The sequence below is a fragment of the Citrus sinensis genome, chromosome 7 (assembly GCF_022201045.2).
Source record: "Citrus sinensis cultivar Valencia sweet orange chromosome 7, DVS_A1.0, whole genome shotgun sequence".
Taxonomy (NCBI): Eukaryota; Viridiplantae; Streptophyta; class Magnoliopsida; order Sapindales; family Rutaceae; genus Citrus; species Citrus sinensis.
This window is the reverse complement of record NC_068562.1, coordinates 7,237,779-7,263,724: the sequence shown is the minus strand read 5'-3', so window position 1 is coordinate 7,263,724 and position 25,946 is coordinate 7,237,779. Positions and strand designations below refer to the sequence as shown.

Below are 25,946 nucleotides of genomic sequence, written 5' to 3'. Positions count from 1 at the left end.
TTAAATTATTAACTTAAAATTGTGATTCAAATTTAGACACCGTTTTATTTTCTGAATCTAAGACCAGCCATGCATAGGTAGGGTTGGTAAAACCTCGGGTCGGGTCCGGGTATCGCAATGACCGGACTTGACCTGGATGCATAGATGCCCAGCCCGGGTTGTGCCAGGGTTTAATTCGGGTATCTGAATTTTATATTTTTTAATATTATATGTGTACATTTTTTTATTTTTTGGTAATTTTATAAGTTTTAAATTTATTTTAATAAATTTTGACATGAAAATATGAACTTTAAGTGTTTAAAATTTTATATATGTGCAATAAATGAGTCAAATAAATATAAAATATTTAAATAATATATATTTTATAATATTTTTTTAATAAAATTTAAGTTCTTAATTTATCAAGTGATTTCCAAGACCGATCCAATTTCATATCCGGATGCGGTCCGGGTCTGGATCATGCGGGTATTTTTACCACCCCTATGCATAGGTGGCATTAGACTAAAACCCTACCGAAGAGTAGTGACCAGAATCGGATTATTATGAATTGAAAATTTAGTCCTTATCCTGCCTTGAAACGGTGAGTTTTGTTATCATCTTGACTTCTAAAAGTTGTTCTACAATCTGGTCCCACTTTACAGCAAAGCCGTGTCAACTGTTTAGACAGGGTAAGACTTTAGAAGCTCCTTGCTTCTTCTCTTTTCTCTTTTATCTAAATTTTTCTGATTTTTTTTTCTCGGCTACTAAACCAATCCGAGCCCGATCATCAGCCTTCAATCCATATTTTGTCAAACACACTTACATAGGCCAAATATGTGAATTTTTATTTATCCATTCATTTCTTTTTGGTTGATGTGTTATGTTATGGGTTGGAGATGAAGGAGGTTTTGGAAGGTCAGTAAAAAAGATTGTTGCTCTTATTATTGTGGCCGCGGCTCTTAATTCGTTATTTTTTTTAAAGGGTTTTTGTGTTCTTTCAAATGGGCTTTTGATTTTTTTTAATTATTATATTGGTTTTCTTTATGGCTGTGTTCTTTATTGAAGTTTATAGATCAAGTTACTTGCAGTAGTTCATCTAGATGTAATTTATGTTGATGGATTCATACATGAAATTGGAGCTTTAGAATTTTTTTTTTTTTTTTTTGCTTTTGGGGTATGCTTAGCATCTAGCTTGCTGTATATGATGACATTTTCCTTGATTGTTTTATTATGATATTCGGGCTGAATTTGCGGAACCTATTGCTTGCGTGTGAAAAAGTTTTAATGGTTAGCATTGAATTACTCCTCCCTTTCCCATTAATGATGGGCTTAGAGGATCCAGAATCAATGCTTAGATTGAACATTTGGAGTTTTGTACTCTCTTGGGAACTATTTTTATTTCGATGGAGTTCGATAACTCCTACATTGCACTATATCCTATTTGGTTTCCCTTCATAAGTAGTTCCTTTTTAAAATTCCTTTTGATGCATAAATCTATGGACAGATGCGCTTGATTTACCTCATGCAATGATCTACCGTTCATGCGATACAGTTTTCTTGGCTGAGACATACCTTGCTACTTGGCATTACCAAGATATTCAGGTGGGAAAGGTTTTATCCCATTTTCAGATCTTTCATGTTCAATTTTGGAGGCTAGAAAGAATAAGAATAATATTCCCATGTGCCATTGCGACAACTCTCCTCAGTTCCCAACTGGGAATCACTTTTATTTTGTAGGTTTCGTGTACTGGAACATAAACTTGTTATCAGGCTGTATTAGTGTAGTTCTGCTAGAATTGATCAAGCTTTTCTGCCTTTCTTATCTGGAACAAAACTTGTTAACAGGGTTGGATTAGTGTAGCTCTACTAGAATTGATCAAGTTTTTCTGCCGATCTTACCAATGAATTTATTTGGTTTAAGAGTCTACTTGACAATTTGTATATTAAGTCGGGAGTTTTTAAGGCTCTATAACTTTATAATTACCAAGTTCTTGGAGTTTAGTGATTCCTACATCAAGTTATTTTACCAGTTACCTTGCTGGTTAAATGAAAAAAACTGTAAGCACTTTCCGGTTTTACTGCCTTCTGTATCTACTACAATGTTGTTTCTGGAGTGTTTTCTGTTGAGTTTTAGCTGCAAAAGTTTGCATGTTCTCAGAATTTGAGTTTCTTGGTATAGTTTTGTCCTTACGTCCACGTTGATACTTCCTTTAAGCAATTAATATCTTTATTAGCTAGCGATATGACCTTTCCTTTGATTGTGGATTTGATTTAAAGTTGTGGAACCTTTGCAAATCTTTGTATTGGTAGCATTGAATTACTACTTCCATTCCCTACACTGGTGGGCTAAGAGGGTCCTGAAAGATGCTGACATTGACTAATTGCAGTATTGTTAGTCTCTTCGAACTCTTTCCATCTAGTTCTTGATGTTTGGGAACTCCTATATTGTACTACCTCGTATCTGAAAAATCTAGCATAATAATATTTTCATGAGTAGCATAATGCTCTTAGTTTTTGCTTTTTTTTTTTAATATCTATTTTCCGTGATGTATGACCATTCCATAGATTGTGAGATTATGTATTTTGGGGTAAATTTGTAGGTCTTTCTAAATAGTTTTATTGTTAGCATTGAATTAGTTCTCCCCTTTCCCAATACCGGCGGAATAAGAGGATCCAGAAAAATGCTTATATTGAATAGTTGGAATGTTGTTAGCTTATTTGAACTTTCTATGTAGTTCTTGGAGTTTGGGAACTCCTATATTGCAGATTTTCACTGTATCTTCTTTGAGAAATCCGGCTAAAATTATCTCTTCACGAGTAGGATGATGCCCTCACTTCTTTTCTATCCATGTTACATGGTGCTTGACTTTGGTTGTGAGATTGTGTGTTCATGCTAAATTTATGGAATCTTTGTAAATTTTTTATTGTTAGCATTGAACTACAACTCCCTTTCCCAATACCCGTAGGCTATGAGGATCCAGAAAAATGCTTGCATTGAATAGTTGGAGTTTTGTTAGTCTCTTAGGACTCTCTCTATCTAGTTCTTGGAGTTCAGGAACTCTTATATCACAGAAAATTCTGTTTGGAGAAATATAGCATAATAATCTCGTCACGAATAGCATAAATCCCTTACTTTCTATATTAGTTCTTTTTTTATTATGATCTGTGACGCATGACCTTTTGTTAGTCCCAATACTATGTATTTAGATTAAAGTTGGTGGAATCTTTGTATATTCTTTTCATTGTTAGCATTGATTTTCTCCTCCCTTTCCCAATACTGATGGGCTAAGAGGATACATAACAATGCTTAAATTGATTATTCAGGGAGTTTGTTAGTTTCCGTGAACTTTATGTAGTTCTTGGAGTTCGGGAACTCCTACAATGGCATAACTTAATTCCCTTTTTTTTAAAAATTTTTTTCTATTTCTTTAATGGCACAATTAAAAGTGTAACCATCTTACCTTCGTTATACGTTGCAGGCAATGTTTGTTCTGACATAACTCTGATATTATCATTTAACCTTGGACTTCAGTTTGGATATAAGTCACCAATTCTTTCACTGGTTTCAGGGCTTGTAGTAAGGTTAGACAGATTAATGAGACCAAGCAAAGGGGTACGAGGTATCCATTGCTTTCAATACTTGTCTTATCCATGAATAAAATTTTGTTCTGTTCACTTGTCCTGTATAGGGGTGGGCAATTTCGGATTCGGATGAATCCGATCGGATTTCGGATAATTCGGATTGGAAAAAAAATCATCCGATTCCAATCCGAATATCAAATCCGATCCGAAATAGTTCGGATCAGATGAATATTTCGGATAAATTTGGATTTAGATCGGTTCGGATTGAGTTTGGATTTAGGTGAGTTTGAGTGGTTTGGATGATGCTTTCAGATCCTACATTTGAAACCTACCGGCGCCGGCGGTTCCACCATTACTTCATCAACAAAAGCTTGACGATGATGGTTGATGTTGAAAGAGACGGCCATTGTTGCTGTTGTTATTGAGAGATGTTAGATCTTGAAATTGTTAATGATTTGAAAAAATATTGGTGATGAAGATGAGTGGAAATATCTGGAGATATTGGGTTTTGTTTTTATATTTAATTATTATGTTTATATAACTGTAATCCGATCGGATTGTTTGGATCGACCCGAATCAAATCCGATCGGATGATACAGATTATATCCGATCGGATTATTGATTAAATCCGAATCCGATCTAAATAAGTTCAGATCGGATTTATCCGAATCCGATCCGATGCCCAGCCCTAGTCTTGTGTAATTTGTAATATGCTTCTGCTTGTTTAGGTTACTGTTAGCATAGAGCTCAGGGCTAATTGTGCCCAAAAGTATGAAGGCAGCATAGGTACACAGCATCATGTCAATTAATCCTGGTGTGAACCACCGCTTTGCGCAAAAGTGCATTAAGCTTAATCATAAACCCTAAACACTAATCCCTGTAGTGTAAGGTCTGTATTATTGCGTGGGTTGGCCTACTATGGTAAGGACCGCATTTACTTGTCTTCTGATTTCTATCTGTCATAATATTTTACAGGCCTTTTCATTCTTGCTGCCTGTTAATGGAGGCCTCTTCATTCATGTGTATTATTGTTAATGAAGAATGTGGGTATTGTTAATGTATATATTGGTTTTACATATAACCGTGCAAGTGACATTTGAGAATTGGAATAAACAAAAGGGTAATTTTTAAAAACCTCCCCTGAAGTTTGGGCTTGTTGCAAGTAGATGGCGAGAATTGATTTATTTGTAAAAAACCCCCTATCGTCAGTTAATTTTAACATTGACCGTTAGTTGACTGTGCAAAGACAATATTACCCTTAACAATAATTTGTAGACGGAAATAATTAAAAAAAATTAAAATTATTGGTTATTTTACCCTCTTTAAATTATTGATATTTTCTTAAAGTTCCTACAAGAAAGATAAAATTTAAAATTTAAAAAATTCTCTTTAAATTATTGATATTTTCTTAAAGTTTCTACAAAAAAGATAAAATTAAAAACTTGAAAATAAAATAGTTATAATCTTTACCTATGATATTGTAAATTTTTGGAATTGACAAGGATAAAATTGTCAAAAAATAGGGTTTGTGTTTTTTGCGCCAATAATTTTAATTTTTTTTTAGTTATTTTCGTCTACAAATTATTGTTGAGGGTAATATTGTCTTTGCACAGTCAACTAACGGTCAATGTTAAAGTTAACTGACGGTAGGAGGTTTTTTACAAATAAACAGATTCTTACCATCTACTTGCAACAAGTCCAAACCTCGGCGGAGGTTTTTAAAAATTATCCATAAACAAAAACAAGACATGTCAGGTGACATTTTGACATTGGAATAAATAGAAATAAGACAGCATGTCATACGCAAACAAAAATAGAAAAAGCTTCTCAAAAATAAATTCATCCTCTGCCTCAATACGTCACATTTCATCCGGCCTCCTTTGCCTCTTCAATCATTATGGTCAAAAATAAATCATCGAGTAAACAATGTGTATGTTGTCGCCAAATAGACATATGGTCGTCTTCTTTCTAGTGGTCAAAAAATAGTCATCAAATAAAACATGTATGTTACTGCTAAATAGACATGGTGCTTTTGTATTAACTGCAACTAATAAGCTTGATTAGTGCGGGCAGCGACTTTCGGTGCGCTGTTATTTTCTAACAAATAAAGGAATTTCAGTCGACAAAAGAATCACGTGAACTCTGCCAAAGCGTCTTGGTTTAAGTCATTCGCTGTGAAATCATGGCATAATGTAAAACTTTGATAAGGGAGTTTCCAGACAAAGACAAAAAGGTCAGATCATTGATAAATCCATTCTTTTTTGGGGGGTGTGCTATTTTTTCTTGTTTGTTCTTTTCCTTTATCAGTAACAAACTTCTTGGTCTAAGCTTTAAAAATTGGTTGATATTTGTTTCCTTGAATCTTCCAAATGAACTAGAAGGTGTCATGAACATTAGTCTGTATGATTGGATCATCTTACAATTAAACATGTGATATGCATGCAATAAAATATGTGTTGATACCAGAAATTTAGCAATATTGTAGAAGTCATTTTACTTCGAGAACACTCTGGGAGAGAGTTTAATGTTCTTGGGCTTATCATCAATGAGAGCGATGAGCTTGGTGGTCGGAATCCCACAAAACTAGAACCATCAAGGGAAGGTGCGATTAAGGGCAAAGACCTTCCGATACTCAAGTCATTCATGAGGAGCTTAATAACAATAACAAACAATAAAAGAGAATAAGAGAAAGATTTGGAGGATATTTCACTCGTTCTTTCAGTATATCTTTTCTCATGGTCTTACCCTTGAATGGTGATCCCTTTATATTAGAGAGAAATAATAAAAAATATGTTTAAGTTAGGAAAATCTGTCTCTTATTTTATATGATTTCTATTTGGCAAGGATTAGGACTTGTCTTGCATTATAACATGCTATTAGATGTGGGTCCTTGAGGTTGGGAATCCATCTGTTTTTACCATTGAATCGGATTAGGCACAATCTCGAGTGCAATGACATGCATACATAAGTCTATAATATTTTGTTTGGACACAAAAGAAAGTTACTTGAGCATGACGCGAACAAGTCTTTAAGGGCATAATTTTCATAAAATTATGTTAACATATGCTATAAAAATGTGTGTTTAATTAGGACATTGTGATACATTAAGATTACTAGTTTAGTCTCTTATTTATTTACTTTTGTATCTTAGTATTATTAAGGGCGTTGTGGGTTGGGTATTAGCCAACCTAGATATGAAGCCGAGCCGGTCTTGGGCATCACTTGATAAATCCAGAGCCCGCCCTGGAACCCGAATTTTATTAAAAAATATATATAATATATATTATTTTAAATATTTTATATTTATTTGACTCATTTATTACACATATATAAAGTTTTAAACACTTAAAGTTTATATTTTCATGTCAATTTTTTTTAAATAAATTTAAAACTTATAAAATTATCAAAAAAATACACATATAATATTAAAAAATATAAAATTCAGGTACCCGGATGCCCCGTGTCGGGGCTTAAAAAAATCTAACCCGGGCATCTAAAAAATTACATTCAGGCCGAGTTTGGGCATTGCAATACCTGGACCCAAACCCGAGTTTTGCCAACCCTAATACTACTTTAAAAATTATTTAAAAATTTTACACGTCATTTCTTTTGGATGTATATATATATAAATATACAATATTTACCCTTTTCACTGTTAAAACAATCCAAATTGACCAACCAACAAAGTAGGAGTTATATGTCTTTTTAAAGACATCAAAGGATTTTATGTACTTTTCCTCAAACATTGGGGACTAATAGTCCTTTTGTCCTTATTTTATTTTGTTAGCTTTTTGGTTTGCTTTTATTATTCTTTATTTAGTAAATGATTTTGGACCTATTTTAACAATTTAATCATAGTGTATTATTTACATAAGTGTAAATTAAACTGACATGGATAGAAACTAATGTCAAGATAAAAGATATTATCTCAAGAGGTAATATCACTTGAGTCAATTAGTATCTACATGTAATATAAAATTTTAACCAATGAATTTATAATTCTCAAGATATGGTAATAAAAATATAGATTAAATCAATATACTTATATAATTTAAAATCAATTTGTTTAATGAGTTTCGGATACGATCCATCAAGAATGATAGCGATAGTTTCTCCCAATTTGGATTATTTTTAAAAAGTACTTTCATGCGTAAGACGTGTAATTTGCTTGCCAATCACTGAACCAAACAAATAGTACCCAAAACACCGGACAAAAGACGAACACAATCCGGACTCCACGCCGTCTGATCAAATCCAACTCTCAAAAATTTCGAATCCGGAACCGTACCACTCACACCACACGGAACAACACGCCACGCGCTCTCACTGGCGCTCTCAACTTCAGCGTCTCAGTCTCTCTCTCTCTTTCTCTGTGTGTGACGCGATTTATCTCGGCTACGACTCTGCTGCTTTCACTGGGTCAACTCGTTCGCTTTCACGTCGCTCACTTCACTCTATGGTGAGCCGAACTCCACACTAATTTAATTTTGCATTTAAATTATTCAAATTATGCTTCTATGTGGTTGTTTTTTAGTTTGTTTTGGCTTACTATTTTAGGAAATTAGTGTTTTTAATTTTTTTTAAATGAATTGTATTGCATCTATGGAGCTTAAAACGAAATTTTATGCTGGTTAATTCGGTGTCGTTTTTTTACCGAGAAAATTTGAAGTAACCAAAAAAAAAAAAAAAAGAGTATTTTCTCTGAATCTTGTCTGTATTTGGTCACCGTTGAAATAATTTTTGGTTCTCTTGCTTATTTTTCATATTGGCAATGAAACATAATATTGAATTTGTTGATAGGTGTGTGTGTTTGAGTTGCATGTACTGGATAGAGTTAGTACTTTGTCATTTTGGAGAGGAAAGCTAAATGAATTCTATTGATTATTTATTTTGAATTGCTTTTTGGCTTCATTAATGCTTTATGTTTAATTTATGATATTTTAGTTTTGATGGGAACAAAATTGACTTTATTTGTCTTTTGTGTTTCCTGTTTTTGTTGGTATGCCTTCAGTTAGTGTATTTAAGTTGCATGCAGTGGATCTTCTATGGAAACACTGGTTGGAGCTGAGGGGAACGGTGAAGGACAATTTAAGGAAAGCAGGATTCATAAAACTAATTCTACGTTTTCTTCACCAAATTTGGGTGCTGACCCAGTTGTCTACAAGCTTGTTCGGGTATATTTTATTTACGCGTGGAATTGTAATTTCCTCATTGGTCAATGATTTTTTTTTTTATGCATATGAAGTTAGTTGATGATTTTATTTCAGGTTGCTCAACATGGTCATTATCACTCCGAATTTACTTAAAGTTGGACCTAGAACTGTGAAGAGTCAATATCTGTATTTGGTGCAAATAGTGCTTGTTCAATTGCATGAAATGGGAAGATCTTAATACTTTTTGTTGTCCACTTGGCTTACATACAAGTAGTAGTTCTTGAGTTGGTCTAAAATTTCAATAAAAACTTTGTTAGTTGTAAGAATTTTCATTGTTTAGGTTGTGAGATTGGTCTCTTATTGTGGCCACTACTTTTGTAAGATAAATGCAATTGCGCTGTTCTTTGCTTTGACATTCAGTGAATAAACAGTTAGAAGTCAAATTTAATGATTTGGGTATTTTGAGTGAATCGTACGGTGAAATAGTCAATTGATGGGTCTCAAAATATTTCTATTTTGGTCCCATTATGTTTCGTAAAGTGACTACTTGCAAGTGAGATATTAGATTCTGAAGTTTCTCTATGATTTTCAGGTGGATGGAGATGGAAAACTAGTGCCTGCAACAGATGATGAACTTATGGAGGTTGGAAATCTGCTTGCAGATGATAAAATCGAAATGCATCTAGTTGCGGATGCTGGGCCGACTGGAAGGTGCATTTTCAATGAAAGGTCTTCCTCTGGGATGCCCAAGTTAGAAAGCTCAGAAGGTCTACCTTTGTTAACATTACGGACGAAAATTTGAATGCCAATTTTAAACACATGAAAGAAAAGCAATCGTATGAAACATTTTTAAAATTAATTTTACAATGAAACAGAAGCTGCTTTTCCTAGTACTATACTTTTCTTAAGAGGATGAATAAGACATTGCTTTGTTTTTTGCATTTTGTTTTATCTTATATCATTTGTTCATATGTTTTCCGAATCTGAATTAGCTATTCTTGTCAGGATTGTCAAATTCTGAAAATGCAGAAGCTGATGCAGGAAAATTGAATACTCATCTAGAGGTATTGACTGGAGTTTTTACAGTATGAATTTATTTGTCTCAAAATAGAATGACTGTGTGTTCTTTCTTTATCTTCGTTAATACTTAATCACTGATAGAACTACTCTTATCTGGTCCATGCGACTTAAGAAATAGTGAGCTTTACAAGATGAACAGTGTATTGGTTTGTTAAATCAGATTTTTCTCTGAGTGTTGTTTTGCATCTAACTTTCGTTGATTCTAGATTAATAAAATATTAATTGAATTGTTGATTGTGTTGGATCGTTCTCGGCCCTAAAATCTCTCGTAGTCCATTGAGGAGATGTTGACGAAGGCCAAACAGGAAGAGAGCCATCTCTTAGCTTGTGGATCTCCTGATCATTCTTCTACTTATGTGCTTGTAGACGGCCAGTGTTCTGATCAGCATGATACATTACGTGGCATTGATGAGAAGCTCCAATCTGAAATTCCTTTGCAGGAAAGTGACCTTTCCTCCCAAAGTTTGTCTAAAAGCCTTAATAATCAGCCTAGCATTCATGGGGAATGCTCAAATTCTTCAAACGGACTGGTAGAAGGCCAACGATCAACTTCTGCTGTCTGCACTAGTTCCAAACCTGATTTTTCAAGGTTAATGGGAGAGATCTGCTTGGACAATCTATCGATAAAAGAACTGCATGAAACATTTAAGGCGACTTTTGGACGGGAAACAACTGTCAAGGACAAGCAATGGCTTAAGAGAAGGATTGCTATGGGGTTGACTAACTCTTGCGATGTTTCAACATCGAGTTTTATTATTAAAGATAACAAATTGGTAAGCAAAGGTGGAGAAGGAAGCTGTAACAAGGAAGCTATTGAAGATCAAGCAGTTAAACCAGTGGATGGAAGTGGCAAAGAGTCATCATTAAACCCCGGTAGCAAAATGGAAGATCAACAAATTGTTTCTAGTGAGAGACAGAGAAACTGTAGCAAAGATTACAGTTGTGCAGATGAAGATCCTCTCAAAGAGCAGAGAAATGCGAAGAGAATTCGGAAGCCAACAAGAAGATACATTGAAGAACTTTCAGAAGTGGAATCCAAAGAGCACAGTGGAAAGTCAATAGCTTCAGTTAAAAATTTGGGGCTTGGACTAATGTCCTCAAGATCTAATACTAGGCCAGTTAGAATTGCCTCTTCTAATAGGATTACTCTCAGACTGGATTCCCTTGGAGGATCTGGTGTTCAGATCCCATATGTTTCTCGGGTCCGTAGAAGCCGTCCAAGGAAAAATGTCAAGGCGCTTATGGTATATACAATCCTTTTCTGTTCCGGCTATAAGAATGTGGTTTATACATATAGCCAAGCCTTGATAGTATGATGAAAACCATGCATGTTTTATCATACATAAAGGCTTTGCTATATCTGTTCTTTTTTTTTTTAAAGTTATTATATATTTTATCATCTTTGCTTGTCTATTATGTAACTGGTTTACTAATACAACAAACATATATCACACCCGTAGGAATTCCATCCAAATGGCATAGGCATGGCAGCTAAACTGGTCAAGGAAGCTGTTGATGTACATAGTTCTGAACCAAATAGGGAGAGCGGGGGCATAGTCTTGAAAGCCAGTTCTGCTCCTGAACAGATTCAGCAGCAGGTAACACCAACTATACATTTCCGATGAAAAGAAAGAAAGGAAAAAGGGTTAGCTTGTTAACTGATTGGATTATATTACTCTTGCTTGTTAGTGAATTTCTGTTCAAATTATTCAATGAAATTCTTCATTTATAAAAACATTACTAAGTCTATGTTGTGGGCATCATTTCATCAGTTAAGGGTGTGGAGCCTCATATAATTCTCTTCATAAATTAGTTTTGGACATGAAACTTTAACTCACCAAGGGGTACAGCTCTTCAATGTATGGTGATTTAAAAGGTAGTAATAATGCTCTTCCAACCTTAACTGGAATATCATGGAGCACTATGATGACCACCTTTGAACAATTTCCACCCTGAGGGCACTCAAGATTAGATGTGATCATGCATGCATGACAAATGGTGGTAGTAGTCTCCATAGGTGATTATAAGAATTTAAAGAAAAGCTTTTGATGTGATATTTTTAATTTTCTTACGCGACTTGCCAATTATGTTAATAGAGAGTTCACCTCTTAACTTTTTGAAAGAATTAGCTGGTAACTGTTATGATCAGTTTTAGGTCTTGCAAATGTTAAATATAACTAGCTATAGTCATGAATTGTGGAATTATTGTTCTCTTGGGCTTTGTTTTATGTTTGCTGACTGTTTGACTAGGCGCTTTGCCATAAGAAAATTTCTGTGACATCCTGATTTTATGCATTTAATCGAATCCTATCCAGTTTGTAGTTGAACCTGAGAAAGATAATCATTTCTCAGAAGTGGCTTCAATTGAACAGGGGCAGAACATGGAGCCGAAAAATAAAGATCCCTCTGTGTATACTCCAGATGATAATCCGGCTACTGTGCGTGTAGTAAAAGGCGGGGTGAGAAGGAAACACCACCGAGCCTGGACTCTCTCTGAAGTTATGAAACTTGTTGAGGGTGTATCTAAGTATGGAGCTGGTAGGTGGTCTGAGATCAAAAGGCTTGCTTTTGCATCGTATTCATATCGTACCTCCGTTGATCTCAAGGTATGGACTTATATCATAGTGCTAGGTCTGGCTGTTGCCAATAATTTAGGCTGATAGCAAAACCTATTTTGTAGGACAAGTGGAGGAATCTACTGAAAGCTAGCCTTGCACAAACACCTCCAGATAGTCGGGTGAGAAATTTGCTTCTTGTACATTCATGCTTTGTTGAACTTTAAACTGGTGCAATAACTTGAATAATCTTCTCGTGTCCTGAAAATCAATGTGTTAAATGGTTTCCTTCTGTGGTAATGTAGATGGGTGCCCGGAAACATGCATCTTCAGTGCCTATTCCCATGCCGGTACTGCTTCGAGTGAGAGAGCTTGCGGAAATGCAGTCACAGTTTCCACCAAATCTTAGCTCAAGCAAGCTTACTGGATCTGCTGGAAGAAATGTAAATGAAACAAGATCAGGGTACTTGTAACACTGTAAATAAAATAATACATACCCAGTTGCCTAGAGTACTAAAATAAAGTTTGCTAATTGCTAGTAGCTTTGTTGGTTGAACATGAGTTATTCTGACCTAAATTTAGCCCTTTAAAAAATTATGGTCTTTTAGATTTAATTTTATGGTGCCGCAATCCCTCTGGGATTAAGTAGCTGGCTGCTTAAGTGATATCTTTACCGAAGATCTTTGTTAACCTAGATTTGTATTATTGGAACGAGAATTGTGCAATTCATCTTGTTGCAAGTCTCCTGTTGATGTTCCTTTTTTTTCTTTTCCTTTTAGTAGTCTGGAGTCTCTCGGTTTCTAGTAGTCTAGAAAAGTTTTTTATATCGTAATTTGTATTTGCGAAGGGTGTGAAAGGACGTTCAAATGGAGTAGAGGCAAACGTACTCCGTAACGTCAATAATCTATAATTGTTGGACTCGGAGCAGATCAGAAATTTGTCGTTTTTCAATTAAATATGAAGAAAATAAAACAAATTGATTGTGCGATAATTAATTCACTACTCGAATCCCCTGTAATTTAAATCTTCTTATTTCTTTAAAATGGAAAAATGAAAAAACCGTATATGAGTCTGAGCTGGGCTTGAAATATTTAGAATCTGGGCCCCTAAAACTCAATAAATACGGCCTGTAAAATTAGCCCAATCAAAAGGGCTTACAAAATTAGCCCAAAGGCCCTATTTTTCAGCCCTTTTCACGTCACCCGCTTCGCCGTCTCGCTCTCCCACAAATACTCGGAAGAAAAGTGGCATCTCTGTCTTCTCCTCTCCCTCTCCCCCCCCTCTCTCTCTCTCTCTCTCTCTCTTACTCTGTCAGCTGCTGCGGCTACGATCCGCGTTAACTCAAGAGTACCCGGTGAGTCATCCACAACCGCCGATTCCGCTCATTCTGTTTCTCTCTAATTCCATGCCATTAACGTACTTTACTCAAAACTAAAAGCTAAAGCCTCAAAAAAAAATTTTTTTTTTCAAAATTCTTAGCACCTAATTGCCTAGTCCTCATGGTCTAATTAAAAGATATCATATTTTTTTAACTTGAACTAGAATTTTTTTTTCCTTGGATTGATTATTTATGTGTTAGTAGCTTCAATAATTCTGATACTTTAGAACCTAATTTTGTTTCTCTTTCTGTTTCGTATCAGCTGAAATAAAGAAATAAAGAAATGGGGATTATTGAAAAGATTAAAGAAATTGAAGCCGAGATGGCTCGTACCCAGAAAAATAAAGCCACAGGTAATCACATATATTTTTTCGTGTAATATTATGCACTTCATGTTTATATTTAATTATTTTTTTGTTCTTGAATAGATAAAAAAAACTTTTTTAAAAAAAAAATTGTAATGTAATGAATATGCAGAGTATCATCTTGGCCAGCTCAAAGCAAAGATTGCAAAACTGAGAACTCAATTGTTGGAGCCTCCAAAAGTATGTGGCTCTATTATGTTTGTTATTCTACAAATTTTGTGTTTTAAAGATTCATTTTAGTGGTCATCACATTGGCCAATCTTCCATATTGATTTCTAAGTATTGTAGCTTTGTGACTGCTGTGTGTAACCCATATGTATCAGGGCTCTAGTGGTGCTGGAGAAGGTTTTGAAGTTACAAAGTTTGGTCATGGACGTGTTGCACTCATAGGCTTTCCCAGGTATGTCAACTTTGTGATCAAAATATTTGTGCATTCTTCAATAAGTAGAGATGGGAAGAGTTCTAAAGTTGGTGGTGTTGATAATATCTTGGTTCCAGTGTGGGAAAGTCTACCCTTTTAACTTTATTGACGGGCACTCATTCAGAAGCTGCATCTTATGAGTTTACAACACTGACCTGCATTCCTGGGATCATACACTACAATGATACTAAAATTCAGCTTCTTGATCTTCCCGGAATTATTGAAGGTGCTTCTGAAGGCAAGGGACGTGGAAGGCAGGTAAAACAATTTAAGCTGCTTGTTTTTTTTTTTTCCCCCTTTGTGGTATCATGCCAGAATCTATTATAATAGTATCACATAATTGAGCAAAAAGGAGAGGAAAATCCTTTGGCATCTCTCAGCAGTTGTGAGGCAAAGTTGTTATGAAATAGAATTGCATAGCATTTGGTTTTCCCATCCATTTCTTTTTCCAGCCTTTTCGGGTATCATAGGCATTGAAGAAGTGTGATGAGACTGTTTATCTCTCAGGTCATTGCTGTTTCCAAGTCTTCAGACATTGTGTTGATGGTTCTTGATGCCTCAAAAGTAAGTGCTTAAATTCTATTGTTGCATTGGTCTTTAATCAGTATAACCTTTTGCTTCGATAACTACTTAAAAACATGGTATCAGATATTGTTGGGTCATTTCTTATTTGCTTAAGCTTTTGTGATCTATAATTACTACAGTGTCCATTCTTTTAATATCATTGCATTGCATGATTGTATTATTGCTGCAAGAATTCTGGAATTTGTTTGTGCCATCACTGTCTGTTTTGTACCAAATGTTTTATGTTCAACTGACTCTAATTAGTTTTGTTATTTTCCTGTTATGGTTAAGTTTCTGTAGTCTTCCTTAATCTTGTTAATTTGTTTGCAAAATACTTCAGAGTGAAGGTCATCGACAAATATTGACAAAAGAACTGGAAGCTGTAGGACTACGTTTAAACAAGAGACCACCTCAAGTAAGTTTGTCTCTTCAACTTTGGGTATCAAGGACTTGATTAGTATAAACATCTTATCAATGTCAAATGCGTTTCATGATGAGTAAGCATGTGTTCCCAGTACCTCTGAGTATGCATTGTTATGGTTTTAACCATCCCAATCTGTTTTGTTTTATCTTTTGTTTCACTGGCAGATTTATTTCAAGAAGAAAAAAACTGGAGGCATTTCGTTCAACAGCACTTTACCTTTAACTCATGTGGATGAGAAGCTCTGTTACCAAATTCTACATGAATATAAAATTCACAATGCAGAGGTACCGGCTCTTTTCCTAAATGAGTTAGGTTACATCCCAGTTGATGGTTTTCTGCAAAATCTGGGAGTAGTCACTTCTACTTGTTGCATATTCAGATTTGCAACTGCTTCAGATAAAAAACTTGAAACTAGCCTAATAATGGCTTAAATGATGGGACCATGGGGATGATATTAGTGCTTCCTTTATTTCTTGTGCTCATGCCCAAATTGATGCTTTCTTCTTGTATAGCTATTCACTTTTGTTATTATTTTCTCTTTTTAAAATCTTCTCTCAGGAAAAGTGAAGGATTTTTTGATATTTTTGCCATTGCTTAAGATTGTCCAAGTCTCTCTAATCCCAACAGGTTACCTCATAAATATCTTGTTCTTCTTCAGAACGAAAGTGCTAGAATGTAGCTGTAAGATTTCAAATATGATTTCCTCTTCTGCAATTATTTTCTGATTTCTTTTTGCCTTGCCCTCACTTTTCTTACATTATGTGGATAACTATTCCACACACTGCTATCATGATTTGATCTCTTCAGCAAGCCTCTTTCTATGGTGTGCTATCTCTTATGGTCTAGATTTCTTTTCTTTGGTATTCTTTATCAAACTATCCCAAAGAAGAGGATATTAATTTGGTGGTGATTTTGTTGTAGGTGCTATTTCGAGAGGATGCCACAGTGGATGATTTGATAGATGTCATTGAAGGAAACCGTAAATACATGAAGTGTGTATATGTTTACAATAAGATAGATGTTATTGGTATTGATGACGTGGATAAGTTAGCCCGCCAGCCAAATTCTGTCGTTATTAGCTGCAATCTGAAGGTATGTTCTAAATTCGTAATTTTGTTTACTTGCTACACCACCATTAGAATCTAATTGAATTCGCAAAGTCATGCTTGCCAGTGATCTTAACTCCTGATCTCTTTGCCAGTAACAGCAATATGATTGATAAGATTTAGTGTATAATACAATTTTCATGCATGTAGTTTTGTTATGTCTTCTTATGATTGCATGCCAAGCAAGCACATTGCTCTGACATTAAGTGTGATTCCAAACCAAGGTGTAAATCAGATAGATTAACTGATTGTTCATGTTACTTGTACAGTTGAACTTAGACAGACTGCTTGCAAGGATGTGGGAAGAGATGGGACTTGTGAGAGTTTATACGAAGCCACAAGGCCAGCAACCTGATTTCACTGAACCTGTAGTTCTATCTGTTGTATGTTACATATCCTTCTGGTATCAAATGAATGAAAATATTGGTGTTATATTCATGCTTGAAGTACCTGGCTATTCTTTTTCCCAATTCTTTATTCTCTTTTCTGGTTATTGATAGGATAGAGGTGGCTGCACAGTGGAAGACTTCTGTAATCACATACACAGGAGTTTGGTGAAGGATGTAAAATATGTGCTAGTCTGGGGTACAAGTGCAAGGCACTATCCACAGCACTGTGGCCTTGGTCATGTTCTTCAAGATGAGGATGTGGTTCAGATTGTTAAGAAAAAGGTGCAGAAATTTGTTCTTTCCATCTAGCAATCTGATTGTGCAAGGCTGTTCTACATTCAATTTAGGGCAGGATTTTTGTGATGAGAATTTATGCAAACTGTTTTGTGATTCCCTTTGCATGAACTTACTCTTTCTTCTTCTTCCCGAAAAAGTACTCCATTAACACGGGGCCAACTTTAGGATTTTGGATAAAGGAAAAAACTGAGAATAGTAAAAAAAAACCCTATCGCAAATATGTGGCTTCTTAGATGGAGCTTAAATCCACCTTTTAGTTGAGGATTTATTTGGCTGTTCCTGATCAATCACAATTTGTTGGCTCAAAAAAACAATGTTAATACTAACTGAATGTGATATGCATTTTCAGGAAAAGGAAGAGGGAGGGAGAGGGCGGTTTAAATCTCATTCGAATGCCCCTGCACGAATATCTGACAGAGAGAAGAAGGCTCCCTTGAAAACATGATTACATAAGTGGGCACTGCAATGCAGCCTTTGGTCAGACATAAGGGCTTAAGAAACAATTGGTAGTGGAATTAAAAAAAAAGACACAATTGGTAGTGTAAACTGAGTGACCATAGTCAAGAGGAGGTATTGTTGAGTCTGATGTCCAGAATACAGAATTTTGCGGCAGGCTGTACTTCTAATTTTATTTTCTATATGGGTGTCCGATTAGATCCTTCAGTTTAATGTACTTGATTGTAATGTTATATTGTGGAATTACAATGACAAAACATTTGAATGTAGACCACTCAGTTTCATTATATTTTCTTGAGCAACGCTTCAGGAGAAATACATGCACCAAGTAGACAATATCATATTCATGAAAAATATAGTTAATTCTTAATTTATCTCAACTTGATATCCAGCTACAGCCAGGAGATTTCTTCTTTTCTGTCTCACTTATCATCATCTTCACTATCTCTGAGTCTTTCCACTTACCCATTGATGCATAAATATTAGCTAAAAGTGCAGAGTTCCCTGTTTTCTCAGGCCCAAGTTCCAGGAGATGCCTGGCTGCAATCTCACCCAATTCAGCATTAACATGAACCTTACAAGCTCCTAGAAGAGCACCCCAAGTTCCTGCATCGCAGAAATCTTTGTAGTCCATTATTAAACTGTGTGCCTTTTCAAGTTGCCCACTTCTTCCAAGGAGGTCGACCATGCAAGTAAGGTGCTCTGTTAATGGCTTAATGCCAAAAACCCTAGTCATCAGCTCAAACTGCTTGCACCCATCTTCAACCAATCCTCCGTGACTGCATGCACTGAGGACTCCGATGAATGTAACCTGGTTTGGCTCTATTCCTTCATTTCTCATCTTCAAGAACATATCCAATGCTTCTTGGGACTTCCCATGATCTGCAAAAGCCGTGATCATTGAGCTGTATGATATCACATCTTTGTTCTTTATCCTGCTGAATTCTCTCCAGGCCAGGTCCAGATATCCACATTTTGAATGCATGTGAATCAGTGCATTAGATACATAGTTTGTCCTGTCTGAAAGTATACAACAAATCGGTTTTAATCATTTTGGGCCAAAATGACACTGGTGGCTAACTAATTGGAGCAGTTTAACAAACCTATAACGAAATGAACTGCCAGAATAACTTACCACAACATCCTTCATCAACATGCTTAGCCAATATGGCAGCCATTTCGACATCTCCAAGTTGTGTACAAGCTGAGATAGCCCCCACCATGGCCACTTCACTGATCCTTACATTTTCTTCTCTCATCGCCTTATACATTTCAATGGCTGCCTTTGCATATCCATTTTGCACATAGCAAACCGTCATTGCTGCCCAACACGAAGCATCTGGTTCGGAAATCTCATCAAACACTTTCTTAGCCTCTCTAACCTCACCACACTTCCCATAACCAGCAATCATAGCAACCCATGTGACAGAATTCTTCTCCGTCATCCTATCATAAAACTCCTTTGCCGCTTTCATGTTGCCACAGTTTGCATACCCGGCAACCATGGCACTCCAAGAAATCACATTGCGCTCAGCCATGCTATCAAACAATCTTTGTGCATCATCCATCAGACCTATCTTTGTGTATCCACATATCACAGCTGTACAAGCAACGACATCTTTATCATTATCATCCATTGCATCAAATAGACTACGTGACTCAGGTAAATCTCCACATTTCGCATACAAGTCAAGTAATGCAGTTATTACAAACTTGTTTCGCAAGAAACCTAGTTGCACTACTTGTGCATGGACTTGTTTACCTTCGAGCAATGATGGGACCCGCGCACACGCATTAAGCACAGAAGAGAAGGTGAAACCAGATGTTAATACACCTAATCGGTGCATTTTAGCGTACAGGAGGATGGATTGTCTAAAATGGGCATGGAGGACATGGTTACGTATGAGGGAAGTCCAGAGGAACTGGGTTTTGCACTTGGGTATTTGGTCGAACACTTGGCGTGCATAGCTTAAATTGTCACCAGGAAGTTGAAGAAGCCTGATCAGAAATTGAGCGTAGTAATGATATTGGTCGTGGGGTTTGGTTAGGGTTTTCAGTAAGTAACTGTGTACTTGTTTCAGTTGGTTAAAGGTTTTGCTACGTGGGACAAGGTACTTGCTTGTCATGAATACTTTTGGTTGTCATGCTGGTGATTTGATCTCGTCATAATACAAAAACCAGAGTATCACTGACTGCTGGACTAAGGCCCAATAAGCAAGCCCAAGGGGAAGCCCACAAAAGTAGTTTCTTCATTTAGCCATCTGGCAGCACCTAGGACTGCCACCTAAGTGTAGCATCTTGTTAAGAAGACAAAATGGAATCAAGAAGTCAGCGTATTGGAGATTCTATCTGAACAAAGGCAAATGCTAAGTTACGATTATTGTAACTTACAATTTTCAAGTGAACCACACAAATTACGGGTCCTATAATTTTGTGTGGTTCACATAAGAGGTATAACTTACAAGGAAAATGATAAAGGAATTAAAAGAAGATAAAGGGACGACAGAAATGTAGCGCCCACTATCGTTTCACGCGTTTCCTTTATCTTCTTTTAGTTCCGCGTGGGGCCATAATAAATAATAAAATAAAGAATTGTTAAATGGAAAGCATGTCATCTCTTTTCGTTTTTTATCTCCTCCTTCCCCAGCTAGATTTTCATTTCCTTAGTTTACTCCCCTCTTTCGTTCTTCCCTTTCCGTTCATCTGGAAAGAAGAGGAAATCGACCCCTAGCAATTGGTCATCATTCCTGGTCGGCTGGTGCTTTTCCCTCCCTTTCACAAGCTCGGCTTCAATGCATTAGCTGATTTACTTTCTGACTTGCCACTACACCCACATGCAAATGTCGCATATTTTACAATTTCATCGGTCCCTTTCTTAGTACTTCGAACCCTCACAGGAAACCCCTCTTGTTTACTATAAACTTTGTAAAATGCAAACATTTCTTCATGATTATCAAATAACATTCCAAGAGCTGGCTCACATTTGTTCGGTTCCACAATTTCATCTAAATCGTTAGCTCTTGTTTCTTGCAACTCTTCAAATGCATGCTCATTTTCCAAATTCTCCATTTCTACAAAACAATTAACATTTGTATTAAGAAACTTATATAAAATTTTTGTCCAATAACGAAAATTCCTAACAATTTAAATATATAAAACACATCCACAAATTTTTATAATTTATTCCATTATCTCCGGCAATTTAAATTAAAAAATCCTAACAATTTAAATATATAAAACACATCCACAAATTTTTATAATTTATTCCATTATCTCCAGCAATTTAAATTAAAAAATCCTAACAATTTAAATATATAAAACACATCCACAAATTTTTATAATTTATTCCATTATCTCCAGCAATTTAAATTATAAAATCCTAACAACTTAAATATATAAAACACATCTGGAAATTGTTATAATTTATTCTATTATTTTCAGCAATTTAAATTTAAAAAAATCCTAACATATATAAAACACATTTAGAAATTGTTATAATTTATTCAATTATTTCCAGCCATTTAAATTAAGAAAAATCATAACATATATAAAACACATTCAGAAATTGTTATAATTTATTCCATTATTTCCAGCCATTTAAATTAAAAAAAATCATAACAATTTAAATATATAAAAAGCAAAAATCTATGAATTTTTACAATTTAAATTAAATATTCTAACCATTTAAATATATAGAACACAACAAAAATTTTATTTGAATATAATGAGAGTCACCAACTTACCAATTAATCAGTACCAATTTTATCAAGTTGCCTCTGTTTGCAGATCCAGATCTAACTTCTTCCTTGTGATAAGCGAGATGCAGAGAGGGAACCGATTTTTCCTTGTTAAATGCAGATGGCTCATGTTAAATGAGATGTGAGAGATGGAGAGAGAGAAGACAATAAGAAAAATCGGAACTAAAAAAGTGATGCTATTGTCATATCTTTTCGTTACTTTTGTGGTTTTTTTTCATTATTTTAATATTTTTTTTATTATTTTATTTTTTTAATGAAAAAAATAACTGACAAAGGATGATGAATGGAGTTGAAACAACAGACAAAGGGACCCACATTTCTGTCGTCCCTTTGTAGTCAAAGAGTGCAAATAACATAACTCAAGTTACAATGATTGTAATTTAGAGGCTCCCTAAACAAAATACTAGATTCCTCTTTCTTAATTGGTAAGGGTGACCCATACGCAATTATTCCGAAAATTTAATGCGATCTTATTATATATTTTCTTGATATTAGCATGTAGCAAAAGCCGGTTTTCTTATGATCCGTTTTAGTTAGTTGATCAAAACTAGAAGGATAAAATCCAAAAGTCTTTGCGAGTTAATCATTTCCAAATTTTATATTATGAACTCTTTATGAACTTCCTAGCTCTTCAAATCCATTTCAGGATACATGCAGATTTATTAACACAAAAAAATTATGATACCCGTCATCTGTTATCTTGCTCTCATACTAGTATCAATGGCCATTGCCACTGTAGTCTACACTCTAGTAATACTTGGATGGTGTGGTTCCAGCTTCGGGGAAGAGCTTGAGCGGTTGAGCCATATTTGGCTTCCACATTCAAGCATACAAAAGGGGATTGAAAAAGCTGAAGCGGCTTTATTAGAATCAAAATCATGTGCTGTGTGTGCTTGTCAGGATTCAAAGATGGGGAAAATGTTCGCCAGCTTCCCAACTGCAAGCACTTCTTTTCGTTCTCCTTGTATTGACACGAGGCTTCACTCTCACTCCGACTGCCCCCTCTGTCGTGTGCCGGTGACCGGGTGGATTATCCGGCAACAGACCCGGACAATTTTGCTAGATATTAGAATCTTATCTTGAACCTCAACTCCTTTACATGCCATCTTTTTGATCCAATGTTCAGAAGAAATTAGTATTTGTAAAGCCCACCAAAACCTCTGAAAGATAAAAGTGATTGTAGTTCAGAATTGCAAATGCAATTTGGTTCTAGAGAATCATAAAGACAATTCTCTCTTTAATTTATCAAGTTTTTTTTCCCAGTATTATACATGATTTTTAATTATTAATATGTTATAAATGCGATGGGATAAGATCGGGAGCGCCTCTTTTTTGAGATAAGAATATACACAAAATCCTAATTTTTTTACAGCAACCGAACCAACGAATCAAATTAACTAAATGTTGATTTATTTTTTATGAATAACAAAATAAAAAAATTAATGGACCCCCACAGTATATCGTTAATTGCTTTTTCTTCTCTTCCCTCCATAATTAATATTATTTGATTCTCTCTAATCTTTCAGTAGCGTTAAATTCTTTATAACATATTAACTTTTGGTTAAGTACAAATACCAATTAGCACGCAAAAACAGTTAAGAATAAATAAAATTATAATTTAACATACCCAGACCTGAGTTTAAAATTATGTTTAGATAAATGAAATAAAATTATGAATAAAAATAAATTATAAATTATCTTGGTCAGTGATGATTGCACGTCATCCTCCCATAATTTTAAGCCATGTCTCAAAAAGCCATATAAATATTAACTCCGTCTTATCTCGTACGAGTGCACACCCACATAGTATTGATTGTAGGTGATAATTGACTCTTGTAAATGGAGAGATTGTTATGTTATATAATCATGTAACATACATGATTATGTAGTAGTCGTTAGATGAAAATCCAACGGTTTTGAAAATATAAGATAATAAAATCATATTATTTTTTGTAATCCAATGGCTACTACATAATCATGTAACATACATGATTATATAACATAACAAAAACCTGTAAATGGTGGTAAAGACATATCATACTTATTTATCTTATAAACAATATCAAATGTGATAACATCCCCAAAATAATAATATGTCATGCGAGATCGAGAGTCCACCCAAAAGAAATTAGTTGCCCTTCTATTTTCATCGCATTGAATTGCATAAAAGAACATTGGATTCTCAGCCTTCATTTTTCCATGTAAGTAAAGATTGATTAGGCATCCCCTCCATCTATTTGCCGATGACGAAGGTCCTCAAATGATTATAACAATCTCTTTGGTTAAAACCAGATTGTGCACTACCAAAAACTGAACAAACTTTTCCAATTTTTCAATTTTCCTTTTGGAATATTTCAGTCAAATCCTCAGTTGCTTCATCATAAATTTATTATCCTTCTTGCTGGAGTAACTACTTTGTGAATATCCTCAAAAACTGAAACTCTCCATTTATTGAACCACTTATCATGCATAACTCACATATGAGCCTTGCACCCGCACTCGTGACTCGACAGTTGAACATCTTTTACCTCTTTTATTTATCTTCTCTTTTCCATGCACCTCTTTCTTCGTTTTCTTCTTCAGCCTCGTGTTTTTTTTTTTTTTTGGAAAATACTTTCCTTGGTGGGCGCACACAAATTGCCTACTAGTTTCTTCATTTCGAACCCCATCTATTCTTGGATTAAGTTCGAGTTCAAATCCAAAATCCTTCTTGACGAACACAGTCTTCATAATAACTTCGAGCTTCTTCCATCGTTTTCAAAAGTCGTTCCCACGAATGGTGTTTTAAAATTATCTTCATGATTTTTCGGATTACTTGTGTCGCCATTGATCTCTTGAATCATTTTACTTTGTTATTCATAAAAAATAAATCAGCATTTAATTTGATCCATTGATTTGGTTGCTGTTAAAAGGTTAGAATTTTGTGTATATTCTTGTGTCAAAAAAGAGGGACTCCCGATCCTATTTTATATGTATAAAATAACTGGCCAAAGAGCGTATATCATTGATGATTCTCTAGAAATACATACATACATACATATATATATATATATATATATATATAAGTTAAGAAATTATATGGACTATGTTTCCGCAAACATATATAATCTCTGCAAATGAAATTTTTCTTTAATATCGTAGCTTATGAGTAGGTAAGTAGCCCATGATGTCCTTTCAAGATATGAAAATATGGGCTTCTATTTGGGATCAGGCTACGGTGCAACTGTGGCACCGTACCACAGTTGCATCTAACTGTTGGATGCAGTTAGATTGATGGGGTCCACTGGCATCCAACGGCTAGATGTAACTGTGGCACGGTGCCATAGTTGCACCTAAGGTTTCCCCTTCTATTTGATATTAGCTAAACCTAGGGATGACAAAATCCTCCACGGGTTTGGGGCTCCATGGAGCCCCACCCCAAATAAAAAAATTTTTTAATAATTTTTGGGGAATGGGGTGGGGAGTGAGGGAAAAGTAATCCCCAAATTGTTAACGGGGTGGGGTTTGGTATTGCACTCCCCACCCCACCCCCACCACAATCCCCATTATATATAAATATGTTTTTAATTCTTATTTAATAATTTTTATTTTATCAACTATAATGTCAATTAATAATTTTTTTAATTTTATGTAATATAAATAGAATATGAATAAAAGAAAACCTTACAATATTTTTCAACTTTAAAACATTATTATATTTTTTTTCTCTTTTAAGGAGCTGCTCTCTTTAAATATTTTTCACTTTTAATATCATTTTAAGATATTATTTCAAATTTTTAAAGATTTTTAAAAAAAAATTCAATACTTTATAATATGGTAATGATTTTATTTTAAGTCTCTAATTTTTAATTTACTGAAATCATATTTTTATATCTACTATAAAATAAGTAAATGAGGAATGGGGTGGGGATTGGGGAATCATTCTCCACGTGGGGATTCCCCATCCCCAACCCACTAAATTTATTGGGGAATGGAAGCAAAAATTTTTAATGGGGTGGGGAATGGGGTAGGTATCCCCACCCCCACCCCGCCCCATTGTCATCCCCTGCTAAACCACAGCTTCACATACAGCGTCACATAACAATGATCAGAAATGACAATACAAAAAGATGGGGAGTTAATTAAGAAAATATTTTACATCGATAATTAAGAAAATATTTTACATGGATTTGAATAGTTCTTCAGTTCCAATTAAATGGAAATTAGAAACTTTAATCTCAAAACAAGAAATTCTTAAAATCACAACAAAACACAAACTTGGAATGTCAAGTCGATACAATCCTATCGGGAAAACGACATATACATCGAAGCTTATTAGACCAACTAGCTAGAATACCTCCTTTTCATTTACGAAATCGACCCATATAAATACTTCAATTCCTATTCTACTTCACATCTGTACAATTAAATTTTAGTGGAAACTGCAAGATTCAAATAAT

General features: G+C 34.9%; 3 protein-coding genes across 8 annotated transcripts; 2 read left to right on the top strand and 1 right to left on the bottom strand.

Moving 5' to 3' along the window:
• Positions 1–635: 635 nt before the first annotated feature.
• Positions 636–13,093, top strand: LOC102630482 (uncharacterized). Of its 4 annotated transcripts, none has more exons than XM_025097657.2 (9): positions 636–894; positions 8,573–8,735; positions 9,307–9,481; positions 9,720–9,778; positions 10,067–11,038; positions 11,255–11,392; positions 12,110–12,400; positions 12,475–12,531; positions 12,655–13,093. In XM_025097657.2, exons 2-9 carry the CDS (start codon positions 8,607–8,609, stop codon positions 12,820–12,822), a joined length of 1,989 nt encoding a protein of 662 aa, XP_024953425.2. In that variant the 5' UTR covers positions 636–894; positions 8,573–8,606; the 3' UTR covers positions 12,823–13,093. The 4 variants fall into 4 exon arrangements, with proteins under 4 accessions (XP_024953425.2, XP_006465933.2, XP_006465936.2 ...); XM_006465870.4 differs by lacking the exon at positions 636–894 and adding an exon at positions 7,658–8,020; XM_006465873.4 differs by lacking the exon at positions 636–894 and adding an exon at positions 7,666–8,020 and having other exon boundaries at positions 12,167–12,400.
• Positions 13,094–13,564: 471 nt separating this feature from the next.
• Positions 13,565–18,038, top strand: LOC102606985 (developmentally-regulated G-protein 2). Of its 2 annotated transcripts, none has more exons than XR_008056665.1 (12): positions 13,565–13,703; positions 13,990–14,080; positions 14,205–14,272; positions 14,416–14,492; positions 14,591–14,771; positions 15,021–15,077; positions 15,418–15,492; positions 15,666–15,785; positions 16,423–16,593; positions 16,877–16,990; positions 17,113–17,278; positions 17,643–18,038. XR_008056665.1 is itself a non-coding variant. In XM_006465876.4 (12 exons), exons 2-12 carry the CDS (start codon positions 14,011–14,013, stop codon positions 17,736–17,738), a joined length of 1,200 nt encoding a protein of 399 aa, XP_006465939.1. In that variant the 5' UTR covers positions 13,568–13,703; positions 13,990–14,010; the 3' UTR covers positions 17,739–18,038. The 2 variants fall into 2 exon arrangements, 1 of the variants encoding a protein (XP_006465939.1); XM_006465876.4 differs by having other exon boundaries at positions 13,568–13,703; positions 17,108–17,278.
• LOC102631404 (pentatricopeptide repeat-containing protein At5g44230-like) lies at positions 18,017–20,001 on the bottom strand. 2 transcript variants are annotated; one of them, XM_006465875.4, is made up of 3 exons: positions 19,512–19,933; positions 18,885–19,349; positions 18,017–18,769 (listed from the first exon to the last, which is right to left on the bottom strand). In XM_006465875.4, exons 1-3 carry the CDS (start codon positions 19,873–19,875, stop codon positions 18,126–18,128), a joined length of 1,473 nt encoding a protein of 490 aa, XP_006465938.2. In that variant the 5' UTR covers positions 19,876–19,933; the 3' UTR covers positions 18,017–18,125. The 2 variants fall into 2 exon arrangements, with proteins under 2 accessions (XP_006465938.2, XP_006465937.2); XM_006465874.4 differs by having other exon boundaries at positions 18,885–20,001.
• Positions 20,002–25,946: the final 5,945 nt, after the last annotated feature.